Raw genomic sequence first — 14,572 nt, 5'->3', positions numbered from 1 at the left:
ATGCTTTTTCCCTTTAATATTAGCATATTTCAAATGCTTGATTTCCTGAAATGATGCAAAATGTTTGGATAAAAGCAGTAACCGAGTGGTGAATTCGTGTGTTTTAGTAGGATGCTATTAATAGTAGGGTATTATTAATGTTTCTCTGCTTCAAGGTTCCAGAAAATTTTCACTCGCTCAGTCTGATGCTCTGCTGATGAAAATGCGTTCAGTAGCAAGTGAGGAGTTCAACATGATGATGCAACGAAGAATGAGTCAAGAACATCCTATCCACGCCACTGAGACTGAATTTGTACAAAGATTACAGAGGCTAACTGTCCTAGCTGTTAACAGACTCATTTATTTAGGTAGGGTTTTTTTGTACATTTCTATTTTGACAGTGCCAGTGCAGTACCGTATGAAAAATCAATATTTGCTTTTGGAGAGTTTGTGTTCAAAAATGTAATGCTGTTGATGTTGGCTTAATGGAGTTAACTATAAAAACATAAAACTCTCAGTAATTTGTCAGTATTACATAACTGACAATCAAACCTGAATATCTGAATGAACTGAACTAGGTATTGTACTTCTACATTAGTTCATCTAAGCTGCCTGAATTATGACCTGAAGGCCTAAGTTTGACAAAGGGAGCTCTTGCTTTCTCTTTTAAAATTTATCAGTTTGCATGTTTCTATGAAACGGCTAAATTTGTTAGCAAGTCTATGATGACTTGGGGGGTTAGTTAAAATTTCACAGAAGCAAGAGTTTAGCATGTGGGACAAAGAATTGAACTGCTCCATGATTAACTGTGAATACTGAATAAACTGATACCTAAGGGAATTGAAATAAGGAGTACATGTTGATACTTAAAACAATGGAGTAAAGATGATATTTGATTTAATGCCATTTGAAGGAACATGGGATTAGTTTGGTTGAGATGGTACTGACCTATTTGTGCCTCTTAAAATTTAAGCATCTACTGAAGAGTGCCTTGATTTACTGGGTATAACAGAAACCACAAGTCAAAGCAGACTTTCAGCATCCCAGCTGGAAGTTCCTGAAGAAGAAAACCAGCAAGAACTGCCTAACAGAACAAATCCTTTTCTGAAAGACATGTTCAAAATGTTGGTGGAAGGAATCAAACTATCCCTCGTAAGTTACTAATTAGATGTTTTCCCCATTAAAACATATTTCATAAGGTTCATTTACAAGGAACTTTTAAGGACAGAAAGCTTTAGGCATAAAATGTTTTTCTTGCTGCCTCTCTCAATCCAGCTGTAGAATTGTTAAAAACTGTTCAGCTTCCCAGTTATTCTGAAGTTGTGAAATAATAAATGCATCTGTCCTGATTTAACTGTAACACTTGGCAAAATTCTGATTGTTGAATGAGTATGCAAAGGTTGGATAGATTTCTGTAGTCAACTTTTTCCCCGTAAATATTGAGGTATGTTCCTGGACGCTATAAAAGTAGGTCTGCTATATATCTACAGATGATGCATGAAAAGGAGAATTTGAGTGATTTATATATACTATAAATGTAAATAACATTGGTGATGTAACTAGGGGGGCAAACCTTTTTTAAATTATTGCCAAAGAACAGAGTTTCTTTTCTACCATACAATTGTTAGCCTGTCAGCCTTTCCAAGATGACTAGGTTTCACTTGAGTAATTTGAAATGATTATATTGGAAAATCTAGCTTATTGCTTCTTGCATCTTTATTTTCCTGAAGTCATCTTTATAAAAAAATAGTTCAATCTATTTTTCTCCCTAATTCTGGAAAATGAAGTTTGTGGGGTCTTCTCATCATGCCTTACTTGTAGAATTTTCCAAAGACTACTAATTCCTTTGAGCTCCAGCACCTCAATCAAATGTCCGGTTTCTAACCTTATATGAAGTAATCCATTATTCTGAAACTAGTGATTAACATGTGAGCTATGTATTAAACAAAACCCCTTTTGATTTTTAAACCCTCTGTTCATTTTCTAGATTGTTGTATAGTCCTTCTAACTGAGCATCCAGTTTAGCTAGGAGCTGCATTGCTAATATTGGCAGATCGAGGGAAAATGCTTATCTTACTAGAAAAACGAAATGCTTTTATTTTCAGTAGAGTGCCTTCTAATATGTAATAAATCAGTAAATTAGTTTAAACACTGTTTTTGTGGAGTTTTGCTCATTTTAACATTTTGCTCATTTTAACAATAAGTTTGTTTTGCAACGTAAAGAAATCTGGTGAAAAGAAGCCCTATCTCACTGAGAAGACATAAAAAAAAATGTCACTTTATTTAGGGTACTAGCAGAATGAACGCACCCAAGCAGCAGTGGAAGAGAATCCTCTTGTCATGTAAGGACACTTTCCGTACACAACTTGGGAGGCTTCTTGTGCACATCTTGTCTCCAGCAAAACCACTACAAGAAAGAAAACAGGCTTTGGAGTTGCTCCATGAAGTGAACCATCAGGAGATTATGCGTGACTGTCTTAGCCCAACTTTGCAAGTAAGCTTCAGAGTGTTTGAGAAAAGCCTGTTGGACTTGGGTTCACATTTCTGGTTTAAATTGTACAGTTATCTATAACTGTGTGGCTGAAGTTGTTCACTGCTATTTTACTGACACATAGAATAATGACAGTCACATCATATAAAATGCCCTCATCTCTGCAATTACTATATTGTCCTGAGGGTAGATAGCTTTGTAAGAGGCAAAGTGTGATTATTTCTGATTATGTTGACTGTAACACATCAAATATCACATTTCCTGTGCAATGCAGGAACAAAAGGTTTTAACATGAATGATTTGACTGAAGATGCTTGAAGTTGATGTGCCCTGAACAAGTAGATTAATGAGGGATTATCCTTGCCTTGGAACTCTAACTGTAGACTTCCTGAAACTTGTAAGAACTGATTGCCACTATTGTTTAAGAGGATGTCAGTTGTCAATCAAAGCACTACTGTTCTTTAAGCAAAGCACTATTTTTCTTTAGCCTTTACTCTTATAGTGGAATTATGTACTCTGTGTTATTGTAACTCAAGTAGCTGCACAGCTTTTCCCTGCGTTTTGGGGTTTACCAGGAAAAAAACATTTTTGATTATACCCCCTATCAGATTGTATACTGCAAGTTTGAGAGAAAGCATTTTTTTTAGGAGTTGTAACTGGACAGGAGCATTTCAGTTTGAGATCTTTAGGAGCTACAAGCATGAGATAAGTGAAATCAGATGTGCCACAGTTTGAGTCACTATACGCTAAGGAGAGAAAGTACTTTTTAAATCAATCTATGATACTTACTTGTTTATTATCATATGAACATTATTCAATTAAATCAATGCTCTGACCAGTAAACAAAGAGCTCGTATGTTAACAGTGGCTTCTGGTGTGTCACATGGAGTGTGTTTATTGCCTATGTCTGCTTAACTTCATTATTTGTCCATTCTAATTTGGCTAATCAAACAAGGTAAAATTAGGGGCCACTGGCACATATTTCCTGAAGCATAGACAAGATTGCAAGAGTATTTGAAAAAGCAACTTACTTCCCATGTAAGCTGTTTAAAAAGTTACAAGATGCTGCGGGGAAACTATAATGTGGAAGATTAAATTTAGCATGTTCTTTCCACTTCTATATAAGTTTGTCTTTGGACATCAAAGCTTTAAATTACAGCAAAACGTAGAAGAAACCTGTCCAGGCTTACTAGAAGAGGGAATAAAGTTTAAGGAAGAAAAAAGTTCAGTGTTGTATTTTACAATTAAGAATGACCATACCTCTCTTCTTGCCCTCCCTTCTTTATTTTTGTCTTTTAGCATGGACCTAAATTAGTGCTATATTTATGTGAGTTAATGCACAATCACAGTGACGAAATGAGCAAAGAACAACAACTAGCAGCGGGAGACTTTGTGAATACTTTAAAATGTTGTGGCTATAAATGCATTCCTCTGAGCACACGGCCCAAACCAGATATAATAAAAGCTTTGAAGGAGGTTTGTGAATAAAAAACTTTACTTTAAAAACTAGTTATGCTTAAGTTAGATAGATAATATATCTATTATATATGGATGGAGTTTTAATGAACACAGTGCTTGCTTTGAGCATGGATTAAGTATGTTGGCATTCTCTGAGTTATGAATATTTCTGTAACATGCTTACACTTGACAGCAAGCTCATTTTAATGATACTTGGTTAAGTATATTACTTAAAGCAAAAGTGAGAGTTCACAATAAGCTACTAGTATTCCCTTGCCTGGAGAAAAATGAATTTTTGTGATTCTTGGCAAAAAAAAAAAAATAAATTTAGATGTAGTTTTATGTTAAAATGACAGCTGAAATGAAGACTTGGTTTTAAATGGTGGGAAGGTATCAGGTCTGTGATTTTTCTACCAGTGTTTTTTCAAATGGGCATATACTTCACCATCTGCTTGCTTTTTTCTGAGTTTGGAGAAATAACATAGAACTTCTGTTCAGGATCAGAAGAAGTATGAGATAGAAGAAGGTGTGAACAAAGCTGCCTGGGAGAAAACAATGGCTAATAATCGACAAAAGTAAGTGCTTTCTTGAAGGGGCTGCAAGAGCTTCCTTAGAATGCTGTCTCCTTGGCACACCATTGCAGATACCTCTGTAATTGTTAAATGTGTGGGATATTTGAAATTAACATGGATAGGAGCTTTCAGCTATATTACTATTATATAAACAGTTTGATTGTGGGTATATACATTTGGGTAGGTTCCATAATCTTGAGAGTACGTACTTTTTTGGATATTTGGAATTTCACCTCCAGTTTTACAGCCGTTGTGTCTGTCCAATCAGCTTGCCTCTTGCTGTGATCTTTTAAACATAACTTCCTTGCAACTAACCCTCATCTTCAGTGAACACAATATAACATTCAGCAAGTATCTGTGAATCACTTTTGTGAGCTCTGCAGGCTGGTGCTTGATGTAACACAAATTGAAATAGCTTGTAGTAGAGTAAGAGGTTCTTTCCATTAATTTACATTCCAGGCCATGCCATAAAGTCAGCTGAGATGCACACAATGTGCTTTAACGAAGGCAACTACAGCCGTCTGTTAAGGTCAACTTAGATAAGTTTGTCCAGATAAGCAACAAGGCTTCACTATGTTAAATAACTTTTAAGAAATATAAGCAGTAGTAAATTACTGTTCTTAAGAGTTTTATTGTAATGAAAGCACACAATATTAATGCATGTAAATTGATCTTCTGATTGTTTTTTCTTGTCTTTGGTTGCAATCATCTTTTTGTTAAGGCTAAGAAGCAGAAGGTATTAATGTCTCATGAAAATATGAATATAGGTAGTGTTGCTCTAGCTGCTGTAACACGAACTACAGATATCCAGTGCCAAACAGATTGTATTTTATATGGATTTCTTGCTGTCTTGCCTTCCCTTCTCAGTGTGATTTGACATTTTAAAACATGATTCTTTTTCCCTCAGTCTCTTTCAACGTCTGGATACAAAATCTAAAGACATTTCCAAAATAGCTGGAGACATCACACAAGCTGTCTCTCTGTCACAAGGAATGGAAAGGAAGAAAGTTATCCAGCACATCAGGGGGATGTATAAGGCAGAGCTCAGTGCCAGCAGACACTGGCAGGAACTTGTTCAGCAGCTTACACATGATCGGTAAGTTGTTCTCTCATCTGAGAGGGGGAGACGCTTACTGTCTGATGTGCACTTCATAATACTTAGAGATATAATGCTTGGTATGTAGATGACATTAGCAAAAGTAAATCATTGTAATTTATTCATCTCGTTAAAGGTCTGTAAAATACTCTTGATTTTTCTTCGTGTTTTTTTTTTAGGGTGGGTAGCCAAGTAGTATTTCTGTCACTGAGACAGTTTTGTTTTCTTGTCAGTTACATTTTTGCTTTGTTCAATAGAATGAAGAATGTTATGAAGTTTTTAATATTTTACATTACACTGACAGAGAAACAAAATATTTTTCATGTCATTCCCTCTAGTATCCAGCTACAGTGTTTTCTAATATGCATAGAACAAGATGTTAAGCCTTGACAAGAAATTAAACAACGGTGCTTTTTACCACTGCTGAACTAAAGTTTCTAATAGCTGAGTTTTCAGAATAATATTGCATTGGACACATCATATTGTTATTTTAATCAGAATTAGTAACTAAGAGCAGTCTTACAGTAGTAGTTCATAATGAGCAAGTCAGTGGCATAGCACATGAACATAAACTACATGAAAATAGTCTTAATTTTGTTGCAGACAAACTGTCCAGTGCTACTACCATGGAACTTCTGTCTCTGCCATTTGAACAAAAACAGAATGCATAACAATATATACTGCCTCTACTGCTACGCTCCATATATATATATATATATATATATATATATATATATATCTTGATTTTTCAGAGCACTCTGGTATGACCCAGTCTATTACCCAACTTCTTGGCAACTGGATCCAACAGAGGGCCCAAACAGAGAGAGGCGCCGCTTGCAGAGGTGCTATTTAACTATTCCAAATAAATACCTTCTTCCAGACAGACAGAAGCAGGAAGGTAATTATAACCTCTTACAAAAGTAGATTTGAATAATAATGAATACTAGTGTCTTATTAGTTGTTTTTTTAATAGGCATGATAAAACCTCCCTTATCTTACCTATTTGAAGACAAAACATATTCTTCTCACTCTTCAACTGTTAAGGACAAAGCTGCAAGTGAACATATAAGGTAATTCTTGATAAGATTTACCTCCTTTTTTCACTTTTTCCTACCCAAAATAAGTCCTCGCTTTATCTCACCTTACTGAATTCTCTTAATGTTTGTTGAGAGACTATAGTCAAATTGAAGGTGTTTTCTTGCTACGTGCACAAGGGATCAGAACTACCAATATGTAGGTTTTCTGACACTTAAAACACAGTCTCCATTATGTCAAAAATCACTGAAAGCATATAGTATCTTGTGTTATAAAGGGATAAGGATATTCTGTGGGACAGTCTGATGGGATTTCTTTACTTATTTGTTGCTTATATATCCAGGACAGGCAGTGCAACTAGATCTCGTAGTTCTTTCTTGCTTTTATGATCGTTATACAACTCCATAGCTGTGTTAATTTACTACCCATTACAGGGTCTAATCCTACTTTAAATGAGAACAGAGAACATACAATGCAATAAATTAAATACAGATACAGTTGTGTGCAAGTCTAGAGAGTTGAAGTTCCGTTTTCTTTACCTCCTTGGGATTTGAACCTTTTGGGTCGTAGTCCTTCAGTTGTAGCCTTTGAGGCTGTTAGTTTTAGGTACATGCCAAAAGTAAGCAATACTACACTTGGAATTCTTTCAGAGTTAATCGAAGATGCATCAGCGTAGCACCTTCTAGAGAGACTGCTGGTGAACTGTTGCTAGGTAAGTAGAACTGCTGGTTCTCATAAATACCCTTGTCTACAATTTCTGCTGTGTGTGGATACTTGGCTGAAATTTTAAAGAACATTTTTGTTCTTGAATATGTTATGAGGAATGTTACTGCTAAGAAACCAAACTGTTGATTGACGATTGACTTGTCATATATAATATATTGTATAGATTAGTTTTGGCATTTGCATAAGTGGTGTTTGGATTGTAGTTAGTTTTAAAGTTGCATGGTACTTGCCAAAAGTTGTGGAATAAGTTCTATGTCAGCCAAGTACTGTCTTGTCCAGGTACTGTTCTTAGTTTTCTTAACACCTAGACACTAAATGTTTGTATGAATTAAGGTGCAGTATACAAATGGTAATACCATGGTACCTTTTTGCAACTATTTCTTCCTGCAGGGAAATGTGGCATGTATTTTGTTGAGGACAATGCTTCAGACACAATTGAACATACCGTAAGTATTAGAGCACACTGTCCATACTTAACTTTTCCAAACTGTGACAGTAAATAGCTTTTGTCTAGTCACTGATTGTTTGTTCTGTCACCGAGATTGCTGAGTGCTAGAATTAGATGTCTATGGGCAAGACCAGTGAAACTGATTAGTTTGGGTTCAGTGTTCCTGTTGTGCCTGCCTGTGGTGTCAGTGATAGTAGCAGAAAACAGAGAAGAGGAAATCCAGCAACTTCTGGGGCTGGGGCGGGAATTGTGGATTGGGAGTCTTTTGCAACTTCTGTCCATTACTTTAAATGTACAGAACTTGCTCTAGGCCGCACCTGAAATAACTTAATGGAAGCTGGATCACTGTGATGTATAGAAACTACCAAATATATGAATTGTGCTGTATTCTTACAGCGTCTGTTACATGAATTTTTCATTACATAGGATGTTCTAATCTCAAACCCTCTCCCCCTTATCCTATATAAGAAAAAAATGTTTTATATAGGAAATTGAAGCTGACTTTCTTTCTGATACACAAAGGCTCTGATTACTTAATTCAAGTTTGTATATCCAACAGACATTTAAGAAAATTATTGAGCAAGGGGTTATGCTACTGAAAGTCCTACAGTATTTTCAGGGAGTTCCTCCTTACCTTCACTAAACACAACTCCTGTGGTTTGAGAAGCTACTAGCTGTTTTGCTGTTTTACTGCTTTGTCCTTTGTAGAACTGGCAGAATTGGGATTCATGGCAAAGTTTGACAAATGGCATGGCAAGCATGGCAAAACTTTGTCCAATATTTTAGTTTAGGTGCTAGTGAAAGTATGTTTGGTCCGGAGTGCTGGATAGGGTACTGAAGTGGCTGTGAGAAGTATATGTGATTGCCTTGAGGAGAGGGGGGGATGGGAAACGTCTATGAAAAAAGTCACAAAATATCTTAAAGCATCACAGCAAAATTATCCAAGTTTGCTTTGTGATATGCTGTATGGTTATAAACTGGTCTCACTGAAGAAAAGTTGCTTGTTTGGGAAACCTACTTTTTAGGTTAACTTTTCAATTGTATCTTCCTCAGAGTTTTCATGGAGAAACTGAACCAGCTTCATTTTCTTGGACCTATGAGGAAATTAAGGAAGTTCATAAGCGCTGGTGGCAGCTAAGAGACAATGCTGTGGAAATATTTCTAACAAATGGCAGGACTTTACTCTTGGCTTTTGATAATACAAAGGTAACATGGCACCAATACATAATAATATATCAAAGGATTTTGCGGTGTCTTCATAACATGTTCATGTATTATTTTTTAAGGAGATCTGTTGCATGACCTAATAATAAATTCTACTTAATATCTTTGGAAAAAACTCTGCTCAGCTAGGCTTCTAGACAGACAGACAAAATCACAGTGTAAAATATCTTTGTATTAAGATGTTAAAGAAATTTTAGTAATGCTAAACATTACTTGGTTACAACAGATTTCTGGGAATTTGTGAGAAACTTACTAAGCTTTATTTATTATTTTTTTTGAAGCTTTTAAACCATATGATTAAATGTATGGTATTTTCTTCTAGGTCCGTGATGATGTGTACCACAACATCTTAACTAACAATTTGCCTAATCTTTTGGAGTATGGAAACATTACTGCTTTGACCCACCTGTGGTGCACAGGACAGATTACTAACTTTGAGTACCTGACTCATTTAAACAAACATGCGGGACGCTCCTTCAATGATCTCATGCAATATCCAGTATTTCCCTTTATACTTTCTGACTACACCAATGAAACACTGGACCTAAATGATCCATCAGTATATAGGTAATATGAAATGTTTGGAACTGTTTATTTCCAAATACTCAAACTGACTATTCAGTGTAGCTATGTAACTTCATCGTATTAAATCATGCACATACATGAATGCAACTGTTCAAGGATAAGACTCATACACAATAACTTGAGCTTTTTACAACATGTGACTGTTTCACCTAGGATATTGAAGTAACATACCTAGTGGTGTGAGTATATATTCACAGAATGTTATAGATTGGACTTACCTACTGTTGTAAAGTGATAGTCTATTGATTTTAAATAAAAGTCGTATGTTTAAATTTGTGACTAAAGACTACCAGGCCAAATAGCAAAAAAGCAAAAGAAAATAATACCATTAAGAAAAATTGGCCAGTTACAAAATACTATTGCCTTAACTATAAATAGATCAACATGAAGTGTCCCACCATAATAAATTGCTGTTAAGCTGCTTTTGACATTAATGCGCGGAGTCTTCGCTTTTAAATAATGCTTCTGCTTTGATGGAAGCACTTTGAGTGCACTTGCCAGCCTGTTAGTGTGCTATGGGGTAGCCTATGAAGTTTGCCTTGATAGCACTAACTGGGAATGTCTGCTTTATTTTTTGAACTCTTAAAAAAAAATGCTGTTTTGCTTGTCCTTTTTGTGATTATTTCCTTATTCTTAATGATGCATTATTAAGTGGTGTGAATCAAAGATCATTTATAAAATGACAAGATATGGGTGCTACTTCTGTTACAGAAATCTGGTCAAACCAATAGCTGTGCAGTCCAAAGAAAAAGAGGATCGTTATGTAGATACTTACAAGGTAACTAAGATACCTGCTTTTTGTCTTTCCTATGTACAAATATGGAGGCTTTTAAAAATATGTAATGATAAGGGGACACACAGTATTTTGTTTATGGAATTGTCATCTCCAGTGTATTATCTTTTCTCAGATTTTTTTGTTTGGAACCTGTGATTGTTCCTGTACCTGATGTCATAAATCAATTTATTCTTCCCATGTGGTACTGCTTCAGAGGTTAAATTAGTATGGTCTTACACATGAACATATATATTTAAAGATCTCTAAAGATCAGGAAGATAAATTATTGCTGTTTCACTAACGTGGTTTGTATTAAACTTGTGCCTAATGTTTTTGTTAGATAACTGAAAAGCTGTTTTACCTCAAGTACTCTATTTTAACTTGGACTGTTATGATTATTGGGCTCTTTAGGGAATTTTGCTCTTCTGCCTTTTTTAAGGGTGTAGGAAATAAACTGGTGGGGCTGGAAAGCATTTGTAACTGGACGTTAAAGCTTATTTCTGTTGAAATGGTCTAGGATATTATTTACATGGAAAAAAGCAGTATTTGCAATATTGAAAAGACTGTACAATTTCTCTGCAGTGTTATAAAAGGGAAAAAATGCATAAGTAATAAAAGACAGCAGGTAAGTTAAACTAACTCAAGACTTTGATCCCTAGTTGGATTGTAGAAGCGGTCACATGTCTCTGGACACTTAGTCTATTTGATTCTAAATCACTTGTAAATGTATTGTTCCTCTAAAAGTTTGTGTTTTTCCTAAACAATGTAGGCAAGATTTTACTTTTCTTATTAGAATGCAGGGAATAGGATTGTCCCTTATTTTTCTAGTGTTAGCACAGCATTTTCATGGCTTTTGTAAAGTGCCAAACTGCCTGATTTTTCTATAAGTTAAGAGTCCAGTTAAATACCTGCAAAATGGAGTTGAACTGTGAATAAAATTTAGAAGTTTTTTTTAGAAGACAGCGACTTATTTTGAATGGGCATTCAGAACAATTGCTGGAATACTATTTGACTGGTAGGTGGTAAAACTGAGTGAATATACAACTTCAGAAAAGTATACTGTAGTAGGTGTTGACGGTGGAAATTTTCTATAAAAAAGTGATGGTGTTGGGCATATCTTAAGTTTTCGAGGAGCTGAAGTGTTGAAATACTAAGTGATCTCAGCAGTTAGACTTGATGATAAAAGCAAGCTGTCTGTGTTGAAGTTGAAGTAGGAGATTTGTGATATTTTTCCCTACTACTTTTCTAGTATTTAGAAGAAGAGTACCGTAAAGGAGCACGGGAGGATGATCCAATGCCCCCTGTCCAGCCGTATCACTATGGATCTCATTATTCCAACAGTGGAACTGTGCTTCATTTCCTAGTGAGGCTGCCGCCTTTTACTAAGATGTTTTTAGCCTATCAAGGTAAGACTACTTTTTGCTTTCACTTGCCTTTCGCATCTGAATCTTGTCTCAGCAACCCAGGAAAGCTGTATTTAACTCTTGTTTAGCATAGCATCAATTCCAAATAGCTGAGATCACTAAAATTAAATGTACTGTGCTTACACAATAGACCTATTCTGGAATTATCAAGCTAGACAATAGAGCTGTATATTTAATTTGTTTACACCGTAGCTTGGCATTTTACTATAAACATACTATATTTGACTTCCAGTCCTTGTTTTACACATAGTAATCAAGATAGACAAATTCCAAATGTTCTCAGCTATCTACAAAGTGGTAAACTTCTTGAAGTTGTGGATGTGCAGGTGTTTTTATGTCCATCGTTGATGTTACAAGTTTGGTTTGGTTTTCCTTATAGATCAAAGTTTTGACATCCCAGACAGAACTTTTCATTCTACCAACACAACGTGGCGCCTCTCTTCATATGAATCGATGACTGATGTGAAGGAACTTATCCCGGAATTTTTCTACCTTCCAGACTTTCTAGTTAACAGAGAAGGTATACTATGAGGATACCAAAAATATATACCCAAAACAGCCAGAGGGTTGAGTTGGGGTTGAAACAGAGAACACTTTTATGTGATTGAATATGCTAAGTAGTAGATATGTGGGAGAAATCTGGCATTAATTTGTGTTAGGCTACAAAAGCTGTTGTGTAAGACATAAGGGAAATTTTTTAAACTCTTTCCAAGCTGCAAAGGACTGTTTTCTATTTATCTGATTCTCCATTTGAATGTGTGTGAAGGGATTTGTTAAGGATGCTGCTCCGCTGATTAGCAATAACTGTGCTTAATAGTTAGCCTTTATAAAAACCCTATAAAGATGCTTTTGAACTCACTGTAAACTAAAATGTTGGAACATTTACTCCCATGCTTCTAGGTTTTGATTTTGGAGTACGTCAAAATGGTGACAGAGTTAACCATGTTAATCTTCCCCCTTGGGCTCGTAATGACCCTCGTCTGTTCATCTTGATCCATCGTCAGGCTCTGGAGTCTGATCAAGTTTCCCAGACAATCTGTCACTGGATTGACTTGGTGTTTGGTTATAAACAAAAAGGCAAAGCCTCTGTTCAGGCCATTAATGTCTTTCATCCTGCAGTAAGTATTAATTATCAAGCTTCATGTTTGTTCATTGTACTTAGTAACTTAATGGGGGAAAAGTTCAGTCTAATTTGCTTGGAGAACGTCCAGCATGGAGCAAGTTCCCTTGCTCACAAAATGTTAAAGAATAAGAGAAGGTTTTAAGGAGAACTGAGAAGATCCCAGGGACTAGCGTGTGAATTTCTTTTTTGCCTAGAGATAGGTATAAGGAATGATCAGGTATGGGGTTTACAATTTACACTTTCTCAATAGTTAGTTGTTTGCAGTGGTATACAGGCTTGGTATTGGTAGCTGTTTGTAAGGTATAATTCCTTCTTATGGAAAGGAAGCCTTCAATTTAGGCAGACTCTGCTGCAGGTTTTGATAAGTTTAAAATAATTCATATTCTCCTGTGCTCAGTATTTGTATTCTTCCCTTTATTTATATATATATAAATCTTGTTTTGCTTAATAAGCATTTATCTTCCAGTAAGCTTAATTTCAGAAGAGTCAAATAAGTCTTCATTAATGTAAAATCTTCCAGAGTGCCATTACTGACTTACTATAACACTGGCATCTCAGATTGAAATACATTTTTTAAGCTTCAATCATTACTATCACAAGGCTTGGTCAGCCCAGCAGTCCTGGTTTCAAGTGGGTGTGCACTTTCTATGTGCTCCATAGTTGTTGGAGGAGCTAATAGCAGTCATGTTTGGTAGTGGTGGCTTTTACTTTCTAAGTAGCCATCCAAATACTTTGCTTCCCTTTCCTTTCTCATGCGTAAGTACTGATTTAGTTATCTGCAACTTAAAACATGATATTTGTGTAAATGCATTAACTTTTTTCAAGTGAGCAGTGAAGGCATTTGTCAGTGCGACTGATAAAAAGGATGTGGTACACAGTTAGAGACACGGTTAATTATGAAGAAAGAAAAGTAGAGAAGAATTCCCATTTCTCTGGAATATAGAGATTCTTCCTCCCATTTCAAACCAGAGCTTTGATAAATTAATTATAAAGACGTAAACAAAGCTTTCTTTTTATCATCAGCAACCCTTCAGCTTTCACACAGATTAGTAAAAGTCTGCTAAGAAAACCTTTGACTGAAATTAATTGTGGAATACATGTAGGAAAAGCTCAGGTAATAAGTCTGAAGGTGGTAGTTATCTGCAGTAAAGAGGTGAAATGGTTTCTGTTCTCAGGGGCACCTTATTCAGGAGAGCCTTATCCTTATTAATCCTTATTCAGGATTGTGGGATGGATTCCAGTCCAGCTGAAGAACTGATGGGTCCAACTTTTAAATTTGCACGTGTGTGTTTAGAAATCTTTCCCAAAGAAATATTGGACAAGCTCTTTCTCACCCCTCCCCTCTTTTCTCCTCTCTAGACCTATTTTGGGATGGATGTTTCTGCTGTTGAGGATCCTGTTCAGAGAAGAGCTCTTGAAACAATGATAAAAACCTATGGGCAAACGCCTCGTCAGCTGTTCCACACAGCACATGTTAGCAGACCTGGATCCAGGCTCATCATGGAGGGAGAGCTTCCTGCTGCCATGGGATTACTAGTGCAGTTTGCTTTCAGAGAGACCAGAGAGCACACCAAAGAAATAATATATCCAGTATGTCACTTTATTTGCAAAATGGTTCAATTAACATTCATATACT

The 14,572-nt window shown here is 35.9% G+C and overlaps 1 protein-coding gene across 3 annotated transcripts in view; it reads left to right on the top strand.

Moving 5' to 3' along the window:
* LYST (lysosomal trafficking regulator) overlaps positions 1–14,572 on the top strand; it is an 81,117-nt gene that overhangs the window by 55,206 nt on the left and 11,339 nt on the right. For all 3 annotated transcript variants that reach the window (XM_032183498.1, XM_032183497.1, XM_032183496.1), the window contains exons 29-45: positions 156–347; positions 953–1,131; positions 2,267–2,473; positions 3,770–3,946; positions 4,427–4,503; positions 5,408–5,596; positions 6,349–6,494; positions 6,570–6,666; positions 7,282–7,343; positions 7,748–7,803; positions 8,859–9,011; positions 9,352–9,596; positions 10,326–10,392; positions 11,639–11,795; positions 12,193–12,333; positions 12,714–12,931; positions 14,296–14,526. In XM_032183498.1, coding sequence (XP_032039389.1) covers positions 156–347; positions 953–1,131; positions 2,267–2,473; positions 3,770–3,946; positions 4,427–4,503; positions 5,408–5,596; positions 6,349–6,494; positions 6,570–6,666; positions 7,282–7,343; positions 7,748–7,803; positions 8,859–9,011; positions 9,352–9,596; positions 10,326–10,392; positions 11,639–11,795; positions 12,193–12,333; positions 12,714–12,931; positions 14,296–14,526 — 2,594 coding nt within the window. The remainder of the gene's footprint in view (positions 1–155; positions 348–952; positions 1,132–2,266; positions 2,474–3,769; positions 3,947–4,426; positions 4,504–5,407; positions 5,597–6,348; positions 6,495–6,569; positions 6,667–7,281; positions 7,344–7,747; positions 7,804–8,858; positions 9,012–9,351; positions 9,597–10,325; positions 10,393–11,638; positions 11,796–12,192; positions 12,334–12,713; positions 12,932–14,295; positions 14,527–14,572) is intronic.

This window comes from Aythya fuligula, chromosome 3 (assembly GCF_009819795.1).
Source record: "Aythya fuligula isolate bAytFul2 chromosome 3, bAytFul2.pri, whole genome shotgun sequence".
In the NCBI taxonomy this organism is placed as follows: Eukaryota; Metazoa; Chordata; class Aves; order Anseriformes; family Anatidae; genus Aythya; species Aythya fuligula.
This window is presented reverse-complemented; position numbering and strand designations above follow the sequence as displayed.